Here is a 26,616-nt window from a genome sequence, read left to right on the forward strand (position 1 = left end):
GAATCCTGATTTGGATTGGGGCTGTGGTGTAGGAAGAAGGGAATCTCACGATGCTGAACCCTGATCTATAACTGACCAAACATGTGCTCTGCACATGGAATGCCAAGGGCAGGGATAAGAACATAAGAACAGCCCTGCTGGATCAGGCCTAAGGCCCATCTAGTCCAGCATCCTGTTTCGCACAGTGGCACACCAGATGCCTCTGGAAGCCATAGGCAGGAGTTGAGGGCGTGCCCTCTCTCCTGCCTGAAACTGGTACTCAGAGGCATCCTGCCTTTGAGGCTGGAGGTGGCCCACAGCCCTCTGACTGGTAGCCATTGATAGACGTCTCCTCCATGAAGTTATCCAAATCCCTCATAAAGCCATCTAGGTTGTTGGCTGTCACCACATCCTGTGGCAGAGGGTTCCACAAGTGGATCACGCGTTGTATGAAACAGTACTTCCGTTTGTTGGTCCTAGACCTCCTGGCAATCAATTTCATGGAGTGACCTCTGGTTCTAGTGTTGTGTGAGAGGGAGAAAAATTTCTCTCTCTCCACTTTCTCCACACCACGCATGATTTTATAGACTTCTATCATGTCTCACCGCAGTCGTCTTTTTTTTCTAAACTAAAAAGCCCCAGGTGTTGTAGCCTTGCCTCATAAGAAAGGTGTTCTAGGCCCCTGATCATCTTGGTTGCCCTTTTCTGTACCTTTTTCAGTTCTACAATGTCCTTTTTCAGATGTGGTGACCAGAATTGTATGCAGTACTTCAAGTGTGGTCACACCATAGTTTTGTATAAGGGCATTATAATATTAGCAGTTTTATTTTCAGTCCCCTTCCTAATTATCCTTATCATGGAATTGGCCTTTTTAACAGCTGCTGCACAATGAGTTGAGTCGACACTTTCAACGAGCTGTCTACCACGACCTCAAGATCCCTCTCCCGGTCAGTCACCAACAGCTCAGATCCCATCAGCATATACTTGAAGTTGGGGTTTTTTGTCCCAACGTGCATCAACTTACACTTGCCAACACTGAAACGCATTCGCTATTTTGCCGCCCACTTCCCCAGTCTGGAAAGATCCTTTTGGAACTCCTCACAATCCGTTTTGGATTTCACTACCCGGAAGACTTTGGTATCATCTGCAAATTTGGCCACCTCGCTGCTTACCCCTGCTTCTAGATCATTTATGAATAAATTTAAAAGCACCGGTCCCAGTACAGATCCCTGGGGGACCCCACTTCTTACTTCCCTCCATTTGAAAACTCCATTTGAAATGGAGTGAAAACTTGCCATTAATACCTACCCTCTGTTTCCTGTCTTTCAACCAGTTAGCAATCCACACATGTACTTGTCCCCTTATTCCATGACTGCTAAGTTTCCTCAGGAGTCTTTGATGAGGAACCTTGTCAAAAGCTTTTTGGAAGTCCAGGTACACTATGTCAACTGGATCAACTTGATCCACACACTTGTTGACACTCTGAAAGAACTCCAAAAGGTTGGTCAGGCAAGATTTACCTTTGTGGAACCCATGCTGGCTCACTCCCAGCAGGGCCTGTTCTTCTAGGTGCTTTACAATTTCATCCTGTGTTGGCTGCTCTATTCACTTATATTGATCAGACAGCCCACATCTCAAAGGACTGGAGTATGGCTATTGTTGTCCCGATTTTCAAGAAAGGGAAAAGAGAAGATCCATCCAGCTACAGACCAATAAGTCTCTTAAATATAATAAGCAAATTATATGTGAAACATCTATGCATAAAATTATGTTCCTGGCTGAGCAAGCCAGCTTTAGACAGGGCAGATCGGTTACAGATCATTGTTTAATCCTGCAACATCTTATTGAAAAGTACATTTCCTTGGGTAAACGATCACCTTTTGCTGCATTTGTTGACTTTTGTTCAGCCTTTGATTCTATTTCTAGAAATTTATTGTGGGCAAAATAGACTAATACATCAATTGATAAGCGGCTTTTACTGTTACTTTATAAGTTACACGAGAACTCTTCTATCTTGAACTCTATTGTTCACTTATCTAAAGCAATCCCAACTACAAAAGGTGTGAGACAAGGTTGTATACTTGCACCTTTTTTGTTTAATTTTTATGTAAACAATTTAATTAAGTGTTTACAGAAATTGGATACTTTTGCCCCTATATTAGCAAACAGAAGGCTGCCACTATTGATGTATGCTGACGACGCAGTGATTCTTTCCCAAACTAGTTCAGGCCTCAAAAGAGCTCTGGAGGCTTTGGTAACATATTGTCAGGAGGAACATCTGGTCATCAATTATTCCAAAATGAAAATAGTTTGCTTTAACAATAAAGCTAAGAGTTTTAGATGGACTGTTGGGAGACATCAAGTCGAAAAAGTAAAGCAAATAAAATATCTTGGTGTGATATTTCAATATAACAGGCAACGCACCCATGCTAGAATGGTTTCTGATCTGGCTCAATGAAGCGCGGTAGCTATTCTGAGATTTCACCATGCGCAGGGAGGAGGATATATTCCTGCCGCCATTAAATTGTTCCTCGCTAAAACTGTCCCGCAACTTTTGTATGGAGTACAATTGGGCCCCTTTGATAGTTTTATGCCCCTAAAAATTTTGTTACATCGCAATTAGAATTCGTAGTTCATTGATTGATGCTAAAGTTATTGACTGAGTTAATGCTGAATGCTGGAATTTATTCTTTGTGTTGTTGTTTTGTTTTGGCCATTGGCCGTAAAGTAAGTATCTATCGATCTCATCCATGAGGATGCTTTCCATCAATTTGCCTAGAACGGACATTAGGCTAACTGGCATGTAATTTCCCGGATCACCCCTGGACCCCTTTTTGAAAATTGGTGTTACATTTGCTACTCTCCAGTCCTCTGGTACAGAGCCCAATTTCAGGGATAAGTTATATATTTTAGCAAGGAGGTCGGCAATTTCACATTTGAATTCTTTGAGGACTCTCGGATGGATGCCATCTGGCCCTGGTGATTTGTTAGCTTTCAGTTTTTCCAGACAATTTAGAACATAATTTCATCACTTCTATCTGACTCACCTCTCTAGCCTCCATCCCTAAAGAGCCTGGTTCAGGAACAGGTATATATTCAGTATTCTCTGCCATGAAGACATACGCAAAGAACTCATTCAGCTGCTCTGCAACCTCCATATCCTCCTTAATAATCCCTTTCACTCCCTCATTGTCTAATGGTCCAACCGCCTCCCTGTCAGGTTTCCTACTTCTGATGTATTTAAAGAAGTTTGTGTTAGTTTCCTTGATACTTTTGGCTAAATGTTCCTCAAATTCTCTTTTTGCTTCCCTTTTTGTCACCTTGCATTTCTTTTGCCAGAGTTTGTGTTCCTTTCTGTTCTCTTCATTTGGACAGGCCTTCCAATTTTGGAAGGAAGTCTTCTTCCCTTTTATGGCTTCCTTGGCGGTACCCATTAGCCATGCTGGCATTCTCTTGGACTTAGTGGTACCTTTCCTCCTTTTGGGTATACAGTCTAACTGGGCTTCTAGTATTGTGGTTTTGCGTAAACTCCATGCACTCTGGAGCAAAATGACTCTCCTGATTTTCCCTTTCAGTTTCCTTTTCACCATACTCCTCATTTTGGAGAAGTTTCCTCTTCTGAAATTCAAAATGTCCGTGTTAGACGTCCTTGGTGATTCTCTCCCTGCATGTATGCTGAATTTGATGGCACTATGGTCACTGTTCCCTAAGGGTCGATGACACTGACAGCACGCACCAGGTCCTGGGTGCCACTTAGAATCAGGTCCAAGGTCGCCTTCCCTCTGGTTGGTTCCAAGACCAACTGTTCAAGAGCACAGTCATTTAGTGTATCTAGAAATTTGACCTGACCTGACTGTGAATTTACCCAGTCTGTGTGTGGGTAATTGAAGTCACCCATAATTACAGCCCTGCCTCTCCTTGACGGTGCCCTGATTTCCTCCTGCAACTCCCAGTCACTGTCGGTGTTTTGATCCGGAGGGCGATAACACGTCCCCAGTAGCACGTTCCCTTTCAGGCCCTGTAACCTTCCCAGGGTTTCTGTGGAAGACTCCAGTCCACCTAGGTTTTCTAGCTCATTAGATTCTATCCCTTCTTTAACATACAGTGCTATCCCTCCTCCAAGGTGCCCCTCCCTGTCCTTTCTATAGAGTTTACACCCAGGGATAACAGTGTCCCATTGGTTCTCACTGTTCCACCATGTTTCTGTTATGCCCACTATATCTATTTCTGCTTTAGCAAGCAAGCACTCCAGCTCACCCATTTTGGCTTGGAGGCTTCTGACATTGGCATATAAGCACATATACGCTGAATCTCTCACCTGATGAATGCTAATCTTTTGACTCTTTGACCAGCTGGCACAGGCTCTCGTCTGCTCTTTATGAGGTTCTGCTTTGTTCCCTTCTCTTTTATCTGAATCCTTTGCACCCGCAAACTTTAAGGGATGGCTTTTGCTAAATGGGATACTGCCCATTGGCTGTTCCACAGGCATCATTTTAAAAGCTGTTCTGCAACCTTTTTGGTTTTAAGCACCAGCCGTCTGGTTGCATCTTGGTTCAAGTGCAGCCCGTCCCTTTTGTACAGGCCTTGCTTGCCCCAAAATGTATCACAGTGCCTAACAAATCTAAATCCCCTCCTCCAGGCACCAAGATCTCATCCATGCATTGAAACCCCTCAGCTCTGCCTGTCTCACTGTACCTGCGCATGGAACACGTAGCATTTCTGAGAATGCTACCTTGGTGGTCCTGGACTTCAAAACGCTGCCTATCAGCCTAAATTTGGCTTCTGGGACCTCCTGACTACATTTCCCCACATCGTTGGTGCCAACCTGCACCACGACAGCTGTCTCCTCCCCAGCACTGCCGAAGAACCTGTCTAGACGCTGCGTGATGTCTGCAACCTTCGCACGAGGCAGGTAAGTCAATGTGCGGTCAATACATGGGTCACAAACCCATCTCTCTATACCTCTAATAATCGAATCACCCACTACTAGGAGGCCCCCACCCCCCAGAGGAGTATCCCCCGTGCGAGAGGATATGGGCTCATCATCCATGGAAGGGGTCCCTTCTAAAGGAGCATTTCGCTCTTCCTCAGACTGATGTCCTCCTTGTCCAAGACCTTCATTCTCCCTGACAGCAGAGGAGCTACCAGCCCTGGAGTAGGATGCCTCTATCACATCCCTGAAGGTCTTGTCCACATGCCTCTCTGAGCTTCTCCAGATCTGCCACCTTGGTCTTAAGGGAACGAACTTGTTCCCTGAGAGCCAGGATCTCCTTGCACCAAGCACACACCCATTACTTCTCCCCATGGGGCAATTAGTCATACATGTGGCACTCTGTGCAATACACTGGGAAGTGCCCCTTCCCCTGCTGACTTTCTATCTTCATACTGTTTTTGTTGGTTGTTTACAGTATTTAGAAATAGTTTATTAGAAGTAGTTTATTATCTGTTTATTAGATAGTGTATTAGAAGAATAGGTCTCAGCTGTAATGGTCAGCTATTTATCTGTCCAAACAGCCTTTCCCAAGAATATGAGGGGTATGAGGGAGGGATTTTTACTTACGTTCTCTTCTCCACCAGGCTCCTTGTGATCACAAGGGTTTGTTTGAGGCTCCCCCACACACTTCCTACTAAACTCCTGCAAAACTCCTACGTCCTGTTTGCTATCCCAGTCCTCTATGCTCTGTTCGCTATGTTCTCGGGCCTTCACCTCTTATTTAGAGAGCAGTCTTCCAACTGAGACACAGGATGTGAGTCAAAGGAATGTGGGGCCCTTCCCAGCCCTAGCTGACTCCACCCCTCCGGGCAAGAACAACAAACACTGGAGTTTGGTAGCCCTAGCAAATCCTAGCCCTGGGAAATTCTAACCCTAGCAAATCATACACACATACACACACACACACACACACACACACACACACACACACACAGACCTACCCCTTAAAGAGAAACAGCCCCTGAAAATTTCCCCTTTTCCTGTTAGTTTGTTTGAAAGGAAAAAGGTTAGATGTTTAGAAAAGCTTGCTCACCTTCTCAGCTATGTCTGCTCTTCATAGACTAGCCTTCTGCTCTGTGTGAGTACCAGAGCCATCATGTTCACTTTCCACTGGCCTCTACAGTCGCTGCTTACCACCACCACTAGCTTGCCCCCCTTTGCTGAACATGACTCAGTATAATGTCACCACCTCAACACTTCTCATCTCTGGTATGGGTTGTTCCAGGATGATGATGTTATTGGAGATGCAGCTCCTGATGGCATTGACTCTTAGTACCAGAAACCTTATTGACCACTAGGGGTAGAAATAGTGAGCAAGGGAATCCCTTCTCTGACTACTTCCCCTTTATTAGACTGATAGTCTCAGATTTCATTCTCTCCTTTTTCCTTCTTCGCCCTCCCCTCTTCCTGAATGTAGCTAGCAGTAAGGCCTTTAATCTATCTCCTTGATGGGATTTCCTAAATAAACTGCTTTGTTAAGAACTTTAACTCAGTGTATCCAGACAGTATTAATTAGCAGTGCTCTCCTTACCTGTGTACATCTGCTGCAGCTGGGGTAGATAGAGAACTTGGAGGAAAGATTTCTTTAACAGCTGTACCATATAATGGCTGGCAAAGGGAAGCAGGCTGGTGGTAATGGTGGCAGGTGAGAGGGGGCCATGAAGGCCAGCAGTAGAGGGCCTGGGGCTGTGATGAGTGAGTGCCAGCAGGGGAATGCCAAAAATCTAGCCGTGGGCTGCCACCAGTGTTACTGATACAACCCCTCCCTCAGAGCTGCTGTTATCCAAATTTACAGATACAAAAATGGTGCTGTAAATGTGTCTGCTCTGTGGCAAATAGCAAAAGGGACACTTGGATTAGGGCTGCAGTATAGGAGCAAAGGGTAATGCCCCTACATGCCCCTTGGCCCTAATCCGTTTTTGGGACACTATGGCTATTTTCTATAAAGACAGAAAATGGGAATTTCAACACAACTAACTTTGTCAAAATGTTGAAATGTCTGTGTTCTGCGTGTGTCACCCAGTGTGGCTATTGGAAACCCTTTATATCTGTTGCAGGACTTGTGTCAGAGTTAGTCTTTTCTCCTCTTCTTAACTATGTTAACCAGCTTGTAGACTTCCAACTTTGCCAGGATGCTAACCAGCTGGGCATGGAGGGCAAAGCCAGCCTGCTTAATGAGATGCAGTGAGGTGGTCACTGCAGGTGGTAGGTCAGGGATGGCAAGGGATAATTAGTGCAGGTGGAAATGGCACACAGTGCACTCTGTGCATCATGGGGAGGGCAGAGGATGGAGTGGTTGGCATACAACATGCCCAACAGGTTGTAAAGAATACTATCTCAGTTGCCAGGGGTGTGTGGCCCAGGCCTGAGTTGGACCATTTACTTTTCTCATTCTGTAGTTCCAAGAATTACATGTACATAGTGCCTTCCCTTGCCACTAAATAGCCACACGCAGAAGCCAGCACACATCTTAGACTTGGGCCTCTAATGCTTCTGATGTTTGATTTAAGCACTTAGAATTTTCCAAACCTGGAAATTTCCCCCATGAAACCTCACGTGTCTGGTATTATATAATGATATGTCTGGGGTTCAGGAGATACTTAGCTTTTTCTCATCCTCGCTGAGTTGTAACAATTGACAGAAATCACCTAAGAATTATACTTAATTTGATCTGTGCTGTAACTAATGCTGGACTGAAATTGTAAGTTGATATTGCTCAAACCAACTTCTCCATCCATGCTTGGTGACTGAAGGATTCTCTTATCAAGAGAAGCTCACTCCAAATAAGTCACTTCAAATGACACTTTATTTTTCTTCAAATAAAAAGGGGAAGTCCTCAGTTAACTTCCTCCTAGCGCTGATAGACTATTTACAGCCTGTTGTAAACACAAAAAACATTTCTGGATTTGTTCTAAGATACTGAAAGAAAGGCTATGTTTTGGTATGTGTTAAAGATCTCTAAGTGAGGCATAGAGCTCTTTGAGCAGTTGTATTGGTTTGTCTTTTCAGATTCTTAGTGATGCAGGATGGAAAATAACATTTAAGTGAATTTCTGCAGCTGAAGCAAATTTGAGAAAATTAGAATTACTTGTAAAACTAACTATCAATTTTTCACTTTTTGATACCAGCTTGAGTTAGGGTTGGGTCAAGGTAAGTTGTTAATGTATGGAACATAAAAGGAAGTTCTGCAGTACTTGAGGAGGAAAGGAAATTATTGCTCTTCAGCTATTGTAGTAAAAAAAAATCTACTTCATGAGCTATGCTGACTGGGAGCTACCAGTAAGCAATCTCTATTGTATGTTTATGTCAATTTTTCTTTTGTATATATCTCCACACTTTGTCATTGGCCACAATATCAATTTATTATTGATACAGCACTTAAGCTTGGAAGATAATATTACTTGCTTTTGATCGATAAATAGGTTAAGACAATGAACAGTGCTGGAGAGAGAATATAACAATTAGATGCAAAGTTCACTGAAAGTATTTGTCCTTAAATGATATTCAGGAGACAGGATAAATATGACTTTGTCTACATCATAGGGAACTTCATGAGGAATACTTTGCTGTATATTGCCGTCCCAGACCATTCTGGAGATGCTGTTTCTGTGCTTACTCGATGCCTGGAAGCTGTTAAGGTCTGGATGAATCAAAATAAGCTCAGATTAAATCCCACCAAGACTGAACTAATTTTACTCAGCCCTCGTACCAGCCAACAGCTCGATGTGAACCTTGTTTTAGATGGGGTGGTGCTGCCCCCGAAGGAGCTTGTACGTGACTTGGGGGTCCTTTTGGACTCGCACCTCCTGCTTGAACAGCAGGTGGAGGCTGCAGCCAGAAGTGCTTTTGCCCAGCTCCATCTGATTCGCCAATTACGCCCTTCCCTTGATCGGCAGGCATTAATGACAGTGGCCCATGCCCTTGTTATCTCCCGCCTAGATTATTGTAACACCCTCTATCTAGGGTTACCTTTGAGGATGATCAGAATGTAATCGTTTACTTATGGGTGCCAGAAAATATGACAGGCTAACAGCTCTCCTGCAGTCATTGCACTGGTTGCCTATTCGCTACCGAGTTCAGTTTAAGGTCCTGGTTTTGACCTTCAAAGCCTTGCGGGGTTTGGCACCTGTTTACCTACAGACCCGCCTCTCCCATCCAGTTACATCCTGTCCGGTCAGATCTGGTCAGATGGCCCTTTTGTCGGTCCCCGATTTCCAAGAGGTTCAGGACGCTAGAACCCATGAAAGGGCCTTCGCGGTTGCCACCCCACTTCTCTGGAATTCCCTTCCCCTGCAGATTCATTTAGCTCCTTCTTTGTCGATTTTTAAATCCTTATTTAAGACTTTCCTTTTTCGCCAGGCTTTTATCCTGTAGTTTATCTATTCCCCCCATGCCGTTAGTTACTTTAGTTTAATTTAGAATGTAATTTTAATGCTGTCTTGTTTTGCATGTTTTTGTACACCACCCAGAGTCTTCAGAGTGGACGGTATATCAAAGGTTTCAAACAAACAAACAAACAAACAAACAAACTTCTTTCACAATGTTATGATGGGCTGAATTGTATGTATTGATTATTCTGAAATTTACCACTTTGTTAGTGTTCTTAGAATCCTAGCCCTGCAGGATATTAATATAAGGGGGGAAATCAATATTTCTTTTGGCCATTTAATTGTATCAAAGTTTAAACAGATTTGCTTTGTTTGAGGAACACTGCAATTTATTCTAAAATGAATCTAAAAGTTTTCTCCAGAGTTTAAAGATGATAAATGACTCTGTTAATGCATTTTTGTTTCCATAAGTATCAGCAATAATAATTGAAATTTGTTTCTTAGCATCAACAATATTCTGTCTATCTGTCTGAAAATATTCCATCTCTTTTCATCCTGTTTGTTGCAGGTTGAAAAGTACAGCAACTTTTGTTGCAGTACAGTACTGTATCTTGAATGTTGGAATATCCTGCTTGTATACTTGGTGACTGATCTGGTTATGTGAGTGTAGAAATGGCATTACCCCTTGTGTCAGATCATGGTGTTGCACTCATGGATCAGTGTTGTATTCTATCAAGTAATCTTTTCTGTTTTGTTGTTTGGAGGTTTGTCCCAGTGGGGATCCTGTAAAGAGTGGGGAGGGGGAGGGTCGAGTCTGAAAGGAAAGGGAGGGAAAGGGAATGGAGAAAATAGAGTTGTTTCTGAATAAAGTCTTAGTTAAACCAGCATAAGATTTCTTCAAACATTTGCTGATGATATTTTGAAGCAGCTATGCATGAGAACCTGCAAGACTTGTGAAAGACCCTGCATCTTCTTTTCATTGTATTTCTGGGCCTACATTTCCGAAGTGCTGTATTGCACTATTGGCGCTGCTAATTGTTTCTCCAGCTTCATTACCCTGAAGGTACTTTTTCCTTTTCAATCCTGATCTCTTTTGTTCTCTGGATGCCCACTGCAGCATGGTTCAGATCCCACCACCACTTTTTTCCTTGTCCTCCCCAGAAGAAACCGCTCTTCCCTAGAAATAATGGTCCTATTTTTGCAATTACCTCCTCACTAACAAGACACCTGATTTGTGTGGATTCTATGATAGCATATTAGAGTGGATTCATGGTGGATTCATAGAATCCACACTCAATACCTCAGAAACAAGAGAACCCTGTACCCCATGGGTTAGAAACCCATGGGGGTGGTTGGCACCCTATGTGCACTACACCACCACTCGCTCTGGGCCACCCCAGCACCCCCCAAGTGCACTTATGGGGCTGCTGAAAGCTCCATTATAACTTATTATGAGGAAAAACCTTAAACTTCAACAATTAACCAAAAATCAGCCCTCTGCCCAAATCCTTTGAAAAAATTCAGGTAGCTTCCTTGCCCCTACCTGGCACTACCACCAACCCCACACTGCTCTAGGCCACCCCTTTGCCCCCAATCTGAAGCTATACATTTGCTGACACCTCCATGCTTCTTTATGGAGAAAAACCTTAAAGACGCGTAAACTTCAAAAATCACTTAAAAATCACCCCTTTGCCCAATTCCTTTCAAGTAATTCTTATAGCTTCCTCGCCCACCCTAGGAACTACCAGCCACCACACTCCACTCTATGACACCCCCTTCCCCCCAACTTGAAGCTATACATTTGCTGCAATCCTAATTATTCTCTATGAGGAATTCAAAAATACTTTAACAATTCACCAATAATCAGAGGAGTGTCCAATTGCCTTGGGATTTTTTGGGTGATAGGCACCCCTGTCTGTCTACCACCCACCCCGCTTTTGTGCCCCTAGGTGCTCCACAATAGGGGTTATGGACTGGTTTGGGTCCCATTATACTCTATGAGAAAAATAATTAAAAATATTTCAAATATTCATAAAAAATCATAGGGGTGTCTGATTGCTTCAGGGTTTGCATGGTTGTTGGCACCCATGGGTGCTACACAATAAGGAATGATGGCCTGGTTGGAGTCCCATTATATCCTATGATAAAAAATAAAAATAATTTTCAAAAATTCATTAAAAATCGTACGAGTATCCGATTGCTTTGGGGTTTGGGTGACAGGTACCCCTGGGTGCCAGCTACCATCCTACCAATTTTGGGGTGTCTGAACTGATCCAAACCAGTCTGAACCGGTCTGAATTGAACCACCCCCGGTTCAGTTCGAATTCAAACCTGCAGCCCGAACCTGATGACTGGTTTGGTTCGGATCCGAACCGCCCTGGTTCAGATCCAAACCGGTTCAGATCCGAACCGGTTTGCACATTCCTATTTCTGACAGCATTTTAAGTGTGACAGACTCAGAGCCTGCTTCTCCAAAATCTCAAGTTAAACTTAATGGCCATGAAATGCAGATAATGGCTGATTCTGGTTCTCTGTACACTATAATTTCCATCTGGTTTACAAGAAACTCCTTACTACATCAGATCTACACCTGCAGCCAACAGATTTCCACCCATGGGGATATGAAGGTTCCCCAGTTACCATAAATGGATTACTGCTATCCTAAAATACAAAGGATTTACTACAGAAGGAAAAGTGTATGTGTCACAAAAAGGAGTCTCCATATTGGGCTGGAAACATCAGAAAGATTTATGGATAGTACTAGAACCAAATAGCATGGAACCCATATTTCAGATGATGGAGAATTTATAGGCTGATATGATTCATTATTTCTCAGATGCTTTTGCTGATAATCCTGGCATTGCCATACATTTCAAACATAAAATTCAGATGAAGGCAAATGATGAACGTACCCAAAGCATTGCACCAACCACTTAGGGAGGAGCTCTTAAGACTACAGTATGCTGACATCATAGAGCCTATTGATTCATCAGAATGGGCCTCTCCAATTGTTGTTGTACATAAATCAAATGGTGCACTTCGAATGTGGGTAGATTAAGAGAGGTGAACTCCAGCATGGTAGTGGATATCATCCGTTACTCAATATCAGTGAAATGCTGCTTACTCTGAAAGAGGCCTCAGTGTTGACAACTTTGGACTTCTCTTTGGCCTATCATCAAATTCCTCTGCTCAAAGGTTCTCCCAAATACACAGCCTTCATTATCCCAGAGGGTCTTTTTCAATTCAAATGACTGCCCTTTGCAGCTTTGGCATTTCAAAAAATGATGCATGCAATTTTTGGGACTACAGAGGGCATTAATTAGTTTCAGGATACTTTAGAGTATGGCAAAGCTATTGAGGAGTATGATGCTAAACTGACAGAAGTCTTAAGAAAAATAAATCATTCTCTTCTAGAAATGGATACAGCTTGTGTATTGGCCGGAACTGATAAAAAGCACTCCTGATAATTGCTTTAATAGGAAGTATCAAGTAGGGGAGATATCAAAGGGATAATCCTGAAGCATTCCCAGATAGTGTATCTTTTCCTACTGGGGAAGTGGAAGACCTATCTCACCAAAGGCTCTTGAGTAATCTTAGGAGTCACAGGTTCATGTGCAGATCAGTAACTGGTTGAAGGACAGGAAACAGAAGGTAGGAATCAATGTACAGTTTTCACAATGATGGTGAAGTAGGAAGTGGGGTGCCCCAGAGATTGGATGTGGGACCTGTGTTCTTTAACTTGTTCATAAATGATCTAGAAGTTGGGGTAAGCAGCAAAGTGGCCAAATTTGCAGATGACACTAAACTATTTAGAGTGTGACACTAAACTATTTAGAGTAGCGAAATCCACAACATATTGGAGAGATCTTTTTACACCTCCTCATAAACTGGGGAGTGAGCCACAAAATGGCAGATGTGGTTCAATGTAAGCAAGTGTAAAGTGATGCATATTAGGACTACTCATTGAAAGTTTTGACTCAGTGCGTGGCAGCTGTTAAAAAGGCCCATGCCATGCTAGGGATCATTTGGAAGGGGATTGAAAATAAAAATGCTAATATTATAATGCCCTTATAGAAATCTATTGTGCAGCCATATCTGGAGTACTCTGTACAGTTTTGGTCACCGTATCTTAAGAAGGATATTGTAGAACTGGAAAAGGTGCAGAAGAGGGCAACCAGGATGATCAGGGGCCTAGAGCACCTTCCTATGGTATAGCTTAGAGCACCTTCCTTATGAGGCTCTTTTCTTCTGAGAACATTACCGAGGTGTATAAAATCATTCATGGAGTGGAGAGAGTAGACAGAGATAAATTTTTCTCCTTCTCTCATAACATTAGAACCAGGGGCATCCCATGAAAATGAAGGTCAGGAAACTTAGGACTGACAAAAATAAGTACTTTTTCACATCTATGGAATTCTTTGCCATGGGATGTGGTGATGGCCACTAGCTTGGATGGCTTTAAAAGGAGCTTAGACAAATTCATGGAGGACATATCTATCAAATGCTTCTAGTCTGGTGGCTTTGGGCCACCTCCAGCCTCAGAGGCATGATGCCTCTCAATACCAGTTGCAGGGGAGCAACAGCAGGAGAGTGGGCATGCCCTCATCTCTTGGCATCTGGTGGGCCACTGTGTGAAACAGAATGCTGGACTAGATAGGCCTTGGGCAGGGTTGTTCTTGTCCTCAGGCAGGTAGGAGATGAAAAATGAACAAACTCCTTCTTGCTCTTCACTCTTCACCTCCTTTAGAGCCCAGGGGCATTTGTTCTGACTCTCTTTCAATTATAACTCCACTCCTGAATAACTGTGTATCTGAACTTTAATTAAAATGTAATTAAAAAGGCACAAAAAACTTCACTGGCTACTAGAAGTATCTGGACTTGGACTAAATTAACATCAAGCACTGTGTTCAAACTTACTTTTGTAGCCATGAGTAATAGTAATTTTGTGTTTTAGTTAATTGCACAAGTTAGAGCATACAGTAAGCCAATGTTTGTAGTCATGAGGTTGGCATATGTCAACAGCACATATCTGTGGTATGCCTCTGGCATTATTTTGTTGCATAAACTATGGTGTGATTATTTTGATTTATTTATTTTTGATTGTGTCCTGCTCTCTTTGAAAGTATCTAGGAAAAGGTACTTGCATAATCCTGTAAGCTTCATAACACTTATATTAATTGCTTGTTTACCACCATAGTTCTGTGTGTGAACGTGTTAACTCTGTGTGTGTGTGTGTGTGTGTGTGTGTGTGCGCACGCGCATGCGCATGCCCACAACTTTAACAGTAATAGATAGAACCAGTAAGTAATTTCCTCTGTTGATAAAAACAAGAAGAATGAAGCAGAAAGTTTAAGGTAACAAAATTATGAAATTGTGTTTGTCAGAGTAAACACTTGAGCTGTAACATTAATAATTTTCAAGTATATAATGGATCATAGCACTCACCTTTGTGAGCTAACAATACACAAGGAAAGTGGTCAATTACTTGCATTATTTGTAACAGCACATTCTGTGAGTCAAAAAGAATGGAGTAATTCATCTCGTTGACAACTTGTGATTTTCAAGTCTTTTTGCCAGGTGTTTTTCTCTTGTTTTGTTTATAAAGAAGCCTAACAATTACACCAAGTGTTTAAGCAGGATGTGAATGCAATGCTAAGTCTTGAAGAAACTGCATCATGCCCATCATTGTTTCTCTAAAGAGCACAGCATTACAAAACCTACCTGATGCATAAAATATGTTAAAGCAGTAAGTTTAGGGAGGATGTGTGTTATCTATCTGGTCTAGTGTTGATAAGGACCTGTTGTACCTATCTTAAGTATGCAGCCTACTGTTCAAAGTGTCTGCCAGAAAGGATCCTGCTGTTTTAGCTGTTCAGCAACTATCTGTCCTCTCTACCTTAATCTATGTGCACCAGAATTATGTAATTGATTTGTACTTGCATGACCCTAAGGTTCAACTAGGTTCCACTCAACAAAGGTCTAGCCTGTGTTTTGCTGCTTTTCACTGCTGCTAACTATACAAATATACTTCTTACCTTTTTGCTTGTTTTATCTATTGTTCCTTTTCTCTGATCTGGAAATCTCTCCCCCATCTTATATTGGACATATTCTTCTAACCTCTCCCTTGCTGCACCAACATCAGCTGTCCCTTGTTCTGCTAGCAATTTTCCCGGAAGTTGAAATATGTGGGGGAAATGTGGGAGGGCAAGGTTAAAAAGGCAAATTAAGTGCCCTATTGTGCTCTTAGAGCCACATAGAGTTGCTTTCATGTTCATAAGTGAATCCCCCCCCATACTAAATGAATATAGCAAAGATCTTCTATCAGGATTCACATTATTTTAATTATTTATTTTATTTATTTATTGTTACATTTATATACCGCCTTTCATTAAAAACAATCCCAAGGCAGTTTACAAAAGTTAAAAAACATACAATAAAAATGACAATTAAAATATTAAGATAAAAATATAAAACCAATATAATTTAAAATCTATAAGATACAAACATAAAAACTATAAGTGAGTAAAACACATAGAAGCAGCAATAAAACAATCATGTAAAGGCCTGGATAAAAAGATTTAACAAGCTTTCTAAAAACTGTGATGGAGTCCGAGGAGTGAATGACCACTGGGAGAGCATTCCAAAACCTGGGGGCAGCAACAGAGAAGGCTCTGCACAACAGCTGAGTCTCCCTCAATGTCAGCACCCAGAGCAGAACCCCTTCAGATGACCTTGTCAAGCAGGCAGCAACCCTTGGGAGCAGGCGGTCCCTCAAGCACCCTGGGCCCAAACCGTTAAGGGTTTTAAAGGTCAAAACCAGCACCTGGAATTGGACCTGGAAACGAACTGGCAACCAGTGCAACTCTTTCAGAATGGGTGTGATGTGCTCCCACCGGGCAGCTCCAGATAAAACCCTAGCTGCCACGTTTTGCACTAGCTGCAGTTTCCAGATATTCTTCAAGGGCAGCCCCACGTAGAGCATGTTACAGTAATCCAGCCATCACGTGACTAAGACATGGGTATCTGTGGCCAGATCTGCCTTCTCCAGAAAGGGACGCAGCTAGCGCACTAGCCGAAGCCGTGCAAAGGCACCCCTGGCCACCGCCTCCACCTGAGCTTCCAAAAGCTGAGCCGGGTCCAGTAGTACTCTCAAGCTGCGTACTTGCTCCTTCAAGGGGAGAGCAACCCCATCCAGAACTGGTAAAATCTCCTTATCCCGATTGGCTCTCCTACTGACCAACAGTACCTCCGTCTTGTCCGGATTCAATTTCAGTTTATTAGCCCACATCCAACCCATCACGGCCTCCAGCCTCCAATTCAGGACATCCACCGCCTCCCTAGGATCAGATGACAAGGAGAGATAGAGCTGAGTGTCATCCACATATTGCTGACAACTCAGTCCAAGTACCCAGATGACCTCTCCCAGCGGCTTCATGTAGATGTTAAACAGCATGGAGGACAAGAACGAACCCTGCGGGACCTCACAGGCCAATGGCCATGGAGCCGAGCAGCAGTCCCCCAGCACCACCTTCTGGATCCTCCCCCCAAGAAAGGACCAGAACCACTGCAATGCAGTACCTCCGATTCCCATACTCGAGAGGTGGCCCAGAAGGATACCATGGTTGATGGTATCGAAAGCCGCCAAGAGGTCCAGCAGAACCAACAGGGACACACTCCCCCTGTCTAGTTCCCGGCGTAGGTCATCCACTAGAATGACCAAGGCAGTCTTAGTCCCATATCCAGGGCAGAAGCCAGATTGAAAAGGGTCCAGATAATCCGTATCATCCAAGACCCTCTGCAGGGTCTCATTATAGTTAAGACATTGCTATGGTGATAGAAACTGAATCTGAAGAAGTTTGGTGAAATTGCATGAAGTCTTGGGAATGGAGACTTGTAAAAAGACTGCTGTGGCTTAGGAACATAGAAAGCTGTTTTCTGCTGAGTCAGGCCATTGGTCCATCTAGCTCAGTATTGTCTACACTGATTGGTGGCTCTCCAAAGTTTCCACAAGAGTCTCTCCCAGCCCGACCTTGAGATGTTGGTGAGTGAACGTGGGACCTTCTACATGCAAGCACATGCTCTTCCACTGAGCTATGGCCCCATCCCCTTAGGTGAATATATTGCAGCACCTACATGTAGTCAGTCACCCATCCAAATGCAAACAAAGGCAGACTCTATTTAGCAATTCAAGCTACCACAAGACCAGATCTTTACCCCAGGCTAAAGCTTAAGTCTGTTGCTTTTGTATTAAATCTGTCTAAAGTCATGGAGATGAAATGCTTTGCTAGCAAGGTAGTTTAAGTTAAGTAGTTGGAAGTCAAGGGTAGAAAGACAGAGAAGTGGATGATTGGCCTTGGTGAAGAGAGACATCTCTTTAGGTAGGTTTGGATGGTATCTGAACAGCCACAGAAAGGGTTGGTATGATGAGAGACTTGTATGTCCCTGTGGTGGCAAAAGATTACCAATAGCCCTGGAGTAATGCACACTTTACCTGGATAGGGAGATAGGAATATAAGTAGCTTAAGAACACATCCTGGCCACCTAGAGGCTTGAATTGAACCATGATTACCATTTCCAAAACATTTTAAAAGGAAATATTTAATTTTAATTTTGTGCTTTAAAATTAATTTTGCTTTAATTTTGTGCAGCTGCCCTTTTAAGAACATAAGAACAGCCCTGCTGGATCAAGCCCAAGGCCCATCTAGTCCAGCATCCTATTTCACGCAGTGGCCCACCAGGAAGCCCACAGGCAGGAGCTGAGGGCATGCCCTCTCTCGTGCTGTTACCCCCTCTACAGCTGGTATTCAGAGGCATCCTGCCTCTTCACACAACATTGACACCACATAATGAATTATGTTGATACAGTTGATACAAACTCTGATACAGTTTGTACTTTTAAATGTGCTTGTAGGCCATCTTTAAGTGAAATTTGGGCATTATTATTTAAATGGAAAGTCACTTAACTATACACCTCTTGAGATAACTATTGCCAATCTCTTATAGTATGAAATCGGCTGTGTGTGTCTTTCTGTCTGTGTCTATGTGCATATGTGTGCTCCCCATGAAATGAAGAAAAATTGAGCATGACACACTGTTTAATGTTGAGAGGCAAGGACAGTGAAAAATATAGATGTTGCAACGTCAGTGAGAGGAAGATATAACAGCTTAAGACAGGAATTGTCACCCTGAGTCAACTCAAAACATATGGTCAGTGTTTATCAGTGTACACATGAAGAACATACTATATAGTCATTTTCCGAATTTATATTAAGTGTGCACGGAGAGGGCAGGGTCACATTCCATACTCTATGTGCATTCAATGTATATTAGAACATGCACAGAAGTTAGTATGGACTATCAGGTTTACATGCTCCATAACAGTATCACTAATGTTTGTTTATATCATGCTTGCTCAAAAACTAGGTTTTTTCTAATATCCCTTCCATGTGCATTTAGAAATTTGTTTCTCTTTATAGTTCTATAGTATAGTAACTTGTAAAAGCAGAAAGCTTTGAATGGTTATCAGACTTGTAAAACTTGCTTTGTCTGGAAAGTCTGTGGTGACTTCTTCAAGTTGACTTCTTCAAGCCTTCTGTATTCATAGGGCAATCAATTATGAAATGTTGTGACCTAATAGTGTATTATTCTGGGCAGAATAATATGTTTCAATTACAACATCTTGATATTTCCATAGATTGTCATAAATTGCTTCTATAATATTGGGAACAGCTTTAGGAGTTCAGATTGTGCTGTTCTGACCCCTGATTCTGTATGGCCAAATGGTGGTGGTGTCAATAACATGAGGCAACTGATGGGGAGCATAAGGAGGTGTAGTTTGACCCTGCCACTCAAAACACTGAAGTACCCTGCCTCACCATTAGCCACAATGAACAGAGTTGTTCTCTCTAAGGCGTGTGCACTCACTCACATATTTTTAAATGTCTGCTCAGTTAATTTTAGATCCCGCTCAGTCTAATCAGGAAGGTCCCACTCTGAATGCACGTGCACTCACACTGTCTTTATACTTTGGCCCAGAATAAAACTCATTCTGCACATAGACAGGGGGAAAATAGAGAGAACACTGATGCACAGCCTTATCTACATGCTGGTGATATAAAAATGAAATATGCATAATAAATATAATCCCTTATCTGAATGCAGAGAGGCAAAATTCAAACATAAAACATTGTCACCAAATTACTCATCTTTTTCTGTTATATTAACTATAAATTGATGAAAACAGATGCATTTCTCAAGTGTGTTTGTCTATGGGTTTTTGGGTTGTGTGTGTGTTTTGTTTTGTTTTTTGCCAGGGCTTGTTTCTGCCAAGCCTTGTTTTGATGAGACTTTCAGAGATGTGCTAGAGGCATCCCACTCCCAGGCTGATGGCTCCTCTGTTGTCTTAGAGAATGAAGGTCTCGGAAGGAGAACATCATTCCGAGGAAAAGGGAAATGCTGCCGTAGAAGGGACCCCTTCCATGGATTATGAGCCCATATCCTCTCACACAGGGGCTACTCCTCCGGGGGTTGGGGGCCTCCTAGTAGTGGACAATTCAATCATTAGGGATATATAGAGATGGGTCTGTGACCCACATGTAGACTGCATAGTGACTTGCCTGCCTGGTGTGAAGGTTGAGGCATCTAGATAGGCTGTTAGGCAGTGCTGGGGAGGAGTGAGCTATCGTGGTGCATGTCAGCAAGGACAAAGAGGGGGAAATTGGGGGTGTAGTAGTACTGTTTTTTAAAAGAAGAGATATAATCTAACAAGCTAGAAAACCTAACAAGATCCGAGTCCTCCACAGAAACACAGGGAAAGGTAACTCCAGGTCAAGTTTGACTCATGACTGAAAGAGGTCTCTTCCTCTGCTCTCCTCTGATTTCAGTGCAGGTGAGGAAGCCAAAGTAGACACAAGTTAATTAAGCGCTATTCCTCTAGCAGGGATAGCCAGTACTCCTCTCCACTTAGCACATCAGATTTCAAGCTTATCGCCTTTGCAGGAAGGAATAAGATAAGAGGTAACAGGATCATCTCTCTAACAGAAGTGTTAATGGCTGGTTCTAGGATTGTGAGGCACGCTTGTTAAAACATTCACAGGCACTCCCAAGGCACTCCCTAACTACATGAGATAAGCTCTAATGTGCCCACTTCACCCCATCCTGCACAGGTTTCTCAACCTCTTCACCTTGTGCTGGTAGAGCACACCCAGTGACGTTTGAACAGGACAAAATGTATTCTTTTGTCTATCACGTAGGTCACCCTTTTTCATCAGAAATCTGTGGTCAAGCCTACTTCTGTCCCTGAGATCACCAAGCAGTGTCTCTCTTCTCTGGATTCATCCATTGTGTGTTTGTGTATCTGGGCATCAGTTATACCATCTTGCAGTGCCATGGCTCTTGTACCCATCTTGCTTTTTGCCTCCAGACCAGCCCTGATCTGTGCAGCATGCTTGGCTGCAGCAAGAAACTGTTTCCCTGAGATCAGACCTCCTTTGGACTTTTCCTGGCTCCCTGACCCTTGAGTGGCACTTAGGTCTACACTCCTGCATCCTGCCTTCCCGCAAGAAGTCCCTTGACATTGGTCAAGCAACAAGTGTCCAAACACACCACCAGGAAAGGACATGAGTTATACTAATCTCTGCTCCCAAGTCTCTTGCTCCCATCTTTCCCAATCTCTAATTCTAAAGTATAAAGCTGTTCTCTAAGGCAGTTTTTCTAGTGAGCCTTGAATTGATTTAATTTGGATCTCAAGCCAAAATGCCTCTTATTGAACTTTAATTTAGTACTATTAATATTATTAGCCTGCTTAGCTTTGTTTGTTGATATTGTGTTGCTTGCTAATCAAGATTTCTTTCCTGTACCCCAAAACCCTAAAATAAACCCAATTCTATTTTTTGAACTTCAACTCTCTGTCAGTCATTTCCAAGAACAAAGATTTGCACAAATTTATTCTGCTCTCTCTAAACTCGCTGGTTCCCTACACAAGCCCCAAAGTTAGTCAAGACTTTTTGAAATTTCCCCAGGAGCAGTATCATTAACAGAGGCATCTAAGAGAGACAGAGCTGTAATAATCGGTAACTTCAATTACCCACACATAGACTGGACAAATTCACATTCAAGTAGTGACAAATATGCCAAATTTCTAGATACGCTGAATAACTGTTTCCTTGAACTGTTTCCTAGAACCAACCAGAGAGAAGGCAGAGTGGTGAACAGAACCTGGTGCAAGATTTCAGTGTTGTGGAACTTTAGGGAACAGTACCATAGTGCCACCTAATGGTGCAGTGGGAAAAAGACATGATTATCAAGCCAGAAGTTGCCGGTTCAAATCCCTGCTAGTATGTTTCCCAGACTATGGGAAACGCCCTATATCAGGCATTGATGCTGAAAGGCATTATCTCATACTGCACAGGAGGAGGCAATGGTAAATGCCTCCTGTATTCTACCAAAAGACGACCACAGGGCTCTGTGGTTGCCTTTAAATACATCAGAAGCAGGGAGCCTGCCAGGGATATGGTTGGACCATATATGATGAGGGAGTGAAAGGGATTATTAATGAGGTTACAGAGATTGCAGAAAAGCTAAATGAGTTCTTTGCATCTGTATTCACGGCAGAGGATACTGAGTGTACACCTATGCCTGAACTGAGCTTCAGAGACTGAGGCTAAAGAAATTAGTCAGATAAAGGTCAGGGCCAGATGGCATCTACCTGAGAATCCTTAAAGAACACAAATGTGAAATTGCCAACCTCCTTGCAAAAATATGTAACTTATCCCAATAATCAGGCTCTGTACCAAAGGACTGGAAAATAGCCATTGTAACTCTGATTTTCAAAAAGGGATCTGGAGAATTACAGGCTGGTTAGCTTAACTTCTGTGCTGGGTAAATTGATGGAAAGCATTCTCAAAGACAGAATGGCTTCTGCAAAGGAAAATCTTGCCTCACCAGTCTCTTAGAGTTATTTGAGAGTGTCAACAGGCATGTGGATAAGGGTGATCCAGTCGACATAGTATACTTGGACTTTCAGAAACTTTTGACAAAGTTTCTCACCAAAGGCTCTTGAGTAAACTTAAGAGTCATGGGATAAGGAACAGGTTCATGTGTGGATTGGTAACTGGTTGAAGGAGAGGAAACAGAGGGTAGAAATAAACTGACAGTTTTCGCAAGTGGAGTCTCCCAGGGATCTGTACTGGGACCAGTGCTTTTTAACTTTTTCATAAATGATCTAGAAGTTGGGATAAGCAGCCAGGTGGTCATATTTGCAGATGACACCAAACTATTTAGGGTAGTGAAATCCAAATCTGATTGTGAGGAGCTCCAAAAGCATCTCTCCAAACTGGATGAGTAGGCAACAAAGTGGCAAATGTGGTTCAATGTTAACAAGTGTAAGTGATGAATATTGGGGCAAAAAAACCCTCAACTTCACATATAGACTGTGGGGACTGAGCTGTCAGTTACTGACCAGGAGAGAGATCTTGGGCTTGGAGTGGATAGATGGTTGCAAGTATTGACTAAATGTGTGGCAGCTGTGAAAAAGGCCAATTCCATGCTTGGAATCATTAGGAAGAGGATTGAAAATAAAACTGCTAATATCATAATTAACTTGTACAATTCGATGATGCAGCCATATTTGGAGTACTGTGCACAGTTCTTGTCACCTTATCTGAAAAAGGATATTATAGAACTGGAGAAAGTGTAGAAAAGGGCAACCAAGATGATCAGTGGCCTAGAGCTTATGAGGTCAGACTACAATACCTGAGGCTTTTTAGATTAGAAAAAAGACAACTGAGGGGTGACACGATAGAGGTCTATAAAATTATGCATGGTGTGTGTGTGTGGGGGGGGTTCTCTCTCTCTCATATCATTAGAACCATGGGTCATTCCGTGAAACTGATTGCCAAGAAATTTAGTATGTAGAAAAGGAAGTACTTTTTCACACAATGCATAATTAACCTATGGAATTCTCTGCCACAAGAAGTGGTGACAGCCACCACCCTGGGTGGCTTTAAGAAGGGCTGAGATAAATTCATGGAGGACAAGTCTATCAACGGCTACTAGTCTGAGGGCTATTGGGCACCTCCAGCCCAAAAAACAAAATGCCTCAAAATACCAGTTGCAGAAAGGAACAGCAGGAGAGAGTGCCTAAGCTCTTGCCTGTGGGCTACCCAGAGGCATCTGGTGGGCCACTGTGTGAAACAAGGTGCCAGACTAGATAGACCTTTTCTTATGTTTTTGTATTTTTAACTACTGTTAAGTCATTGAATATGTAAATACTGTATTAACAAAACCTCATCTATTTATGCTGTTTAGGTATTTTAACAGGCATTGTGGTGATAACCAGCATTTGTTTGACAACCTTTCTCCTCCTCCTAGCTAGCTGAAACACTTCCAGGCTGTGGAATAGCCTTGAATTCATAACTTATCCATGAATATGAGCTGTCCTTGAAATATATCTAACTTTGTAATGGGAACAGATGGTCATCAAAGTGACTCATCAGCCAAGGGAGACAGATTGGCTATCTTAATTATGTGGAGTGAACACTGAATTGCTCTAACATGGAGGTGAGGGTGTAGGTTTCTCTTGCTCACATGGTAGTGAGTAAGAATGATAGGGATGAATTGATTCCTCAGGTCTCTGGCTAGAGTTTATTGCTTGAGGGAAAAGTGCAAACTCTCTTTGGTGTTTGTTCAATGAAAGCATAGCAGTAGGTGTGTGCTTTCCTGTGCTAGTAAAGCTGTTAATGAAAGACTGCGGTAGTGGAGCTTTAGTCACTCCCTGTGCTGTTTTGTATAAGCATTGTAGTAAAATTCATATTAAAGCATGTAGATGTAATATTTTGATTTTAAAAATGCTGTATGTTTACAATTGTCATTGGGATACATACAATGTATGGTGTACTTATTCTTCACACTCAAGAATGTGTTCCTAAATTACAAACATGGAGCAATGCCAGAAAAATAGTATTTTTTCTCCTTTTAGATCTAAATAATTATTGCTTCAGATTTAGTGAATAATGTATACTGTATACATATATAACATTTATCTGCTCATACTCGTTTTTATTCCTTATCAGTTTGTATCATAGTATATCACTATAAATTGACTTTGCAGTAAAGAAGGGTGTAGAATTTGCCTCCACAGATGCTGCTGTTACCATGGAGATAAAAGGACCAATGGCCTTTTCTTAGTTTGGACTGTACTATACTGTTCATAAAAAGATGGTGAATTCTAAAATGGCATCATTTTGATTTTTACATATGAAACGATATATCATATAAGAAAGTAATCTGAGTTTTATTTTAATGGTGTACTCTAATTATAAATTGAAGGTTTTTCATGAGACAAAATATAAATGCAGACAAATGTGTATCCTGTGTTAGTGGTTATACGTTTGCTAATCCTCCTCCTTAGAAAAACCTTTGGCTTTGCAAAATATAACCCCTTGGAGCCTTTGGGTTCATCTGATGCAGCATTTGCTGCTGGTTACATCACAGGCTCCCTTATCTGTGGTGTTTCTCTGTGACTGAGAGTGAATGAGCATGTGAAAGCTGTGAATGTGAATTTTGATTCTTGGAAAAAACGTGCTCTACCTCAGATTTCTGTAAAGAAGAAAGAAAACAAGAAGCATTCTTAAAAATCAAGGATGGCTTGCAGAAGGTGTCATTTGTAAGTATTTTCCCTGCTATCTAAACCTAGATATTTGTTGTCTGTTAAAAACAATCCAATCTAATGCAGACAGAAGTAGGAATAGCAGTGAATTTAGTGTTGCAGCTTTCTCTTCATGAACCATTTTTTGGGTGTTACCTCTCAGCAGTACACTGATGTGCATTTTAGAATTGTGCAGTTGGAAGGCTTGAGAGCTGCAGAAGTAGAAATAATTCAGCTGGTAGGAAAGAGACTAAAGACCTGTTTGTGGTTTGGTCAAACCGTGATGCTCAGAACATGGAATTTTAAGCACAAAGGAATGAGAGAAATTTTGTTTATAAGTCTTGATCCAGCAACTAATATATCTTACATTTTCCTAAATGCTTTGTTCAAAGCTTGTTTAAGGAATGGTTTTAGACTTTCCCAGACATTTTGTTGATGCATTTGTGACATAGTAATATTATAGTTCTATGCTGTGTGGTCATGGTGTGTTTGTGTCTGATACACAGTTGTTTATAGCATTAATACTACAGGAATTTAGTATTCAAGACCAAGGTGTGTGCCCCTAGTATTTAGTTGCAAATAGAGTTTAGTCAGACCTGGTGTAATTATTGCATCAAAATATTTAAGGAGATTACCTCAGGCAAATTTATTTAGAAGGGTCAAGTAGGCTTGATTTTTTCAGTAATAAAGTAAGTCAGTACCACTAATCTGTCCTACATCTTCTGCAAAAGGAGGACAAAAATGGGATGAATGAATGGTTCACTATTTCATTATAATTCATTAAATCCACCATTTTGTTTTGAAGCAAAGAATTCAGGATTTTACCATTACTCTTCTAGAAATACATGTTTATAGGAAAATATTATCTATCATTGATGTCAATATAAATACTGGAATGTAACAGTGTTGAGGACTACTATTGTCAAATACAACGGTGCATATTTGACTATCCAGTTCTCACTATGCTTATTCTACAAATAGACCCCTTGAAACCAGGCAGCATATAAATCACTTTCATTGCCATTTACACAACATCTAAGCTGAATCAAAGTTTTTAGATGTAAAACAATATTAACCCCATTTTAATAAGCAATTGATTAAAGGTTTGATACTCATAAGTAAGCATTGCTAAGTCAAAAAGGAGAACTAAAAACCTTGTTTCAATGGGACTAAACTGGCTTTAATCCAAGAAGTTGGTTTAGCTGGTTGTGGATCAAGGTCACTTCAATTAACTGTAATAGAGCTTTTCTTGAAAGAAAGATTGTTCAAGGTTTGTATCCTTCAACATTTGTAAAGATATGACTCTTGTTGAGAACTATAGCCGTAGAAGTAGGAAGAATGTCTCTAAATATGGTTATATTTGGATTATTATATGTTGTGGCAGTTTTGTTTTCTAAATTTTGACTAAATTATTATGGAATCTTCTATTTTATACATGGCATGCTATCTAATATATTAATTATATATTTATACATGTCATGCTATCTAATATATGCTAACTTATCAGATAATATCACGTGTATCCTGGATTCTACTCACATTAGCTTGTGGTAATTCTGATTTATGGTAATATCAGCAAGTACTGTAGAGACTTTGTAAAATATATGTAGCAAGCATATTCACAGATAAACTTTTTCCAAAAATAAAATTTTACTGTACTGTGGCTATTG

At 41.7% G+C, this 26,616-nt stretch overlaps 1 protein-coding gene across 12 annotated transcripts in view; it reads left to right on the forward strand.

The window, feature by feature from the left end:
- Positions 1 to 26,616, forward strand: part of IQSEC1 (IQ motif and Sec7 domain ArfGEF 1) — a 595,321-nt gene that overhangs the window by 202,825 nt on the left and 365,880 nt on the right. For 3 of the 12 annotated variants that reach the window (XM_053303432.1, XM_053303434.1, XM_053303436.1), the window contains exon 1: positions 24,742 to 24,964. The exons of the other annotated variants lie outside the window; for them this stretch is intronic. In XM_053303432.1, the coding sequence (XP_053159407.1) occupies positions 24,942 to 24,964 (23 nt within the window). In that variant the 5' untranslated portion in view covers positions 24,742 to 24,941. Of the gene's footprint in view, positions 1 to 24,741; positions 24,965 to 26,616 lie in introns of those variants that run through there. 12 annotated transcript variants of the gene reach the window in all.

The sequence above is a fragment of the Hemicordylus capensis genome, chromosome 2 (genome assembly GCF_027244095.1).
Source record: "Hemicordylus capensis ecotype Gifberg chromosome 2, rHemCap1.1.pri, whole genome shotgun sequence".
NCBI lineage: Eukaryota > Metazoa > Chordata > Lepidosauria > Squamata > Cordylidae > Hemicordylus > Hemicordylus capensis.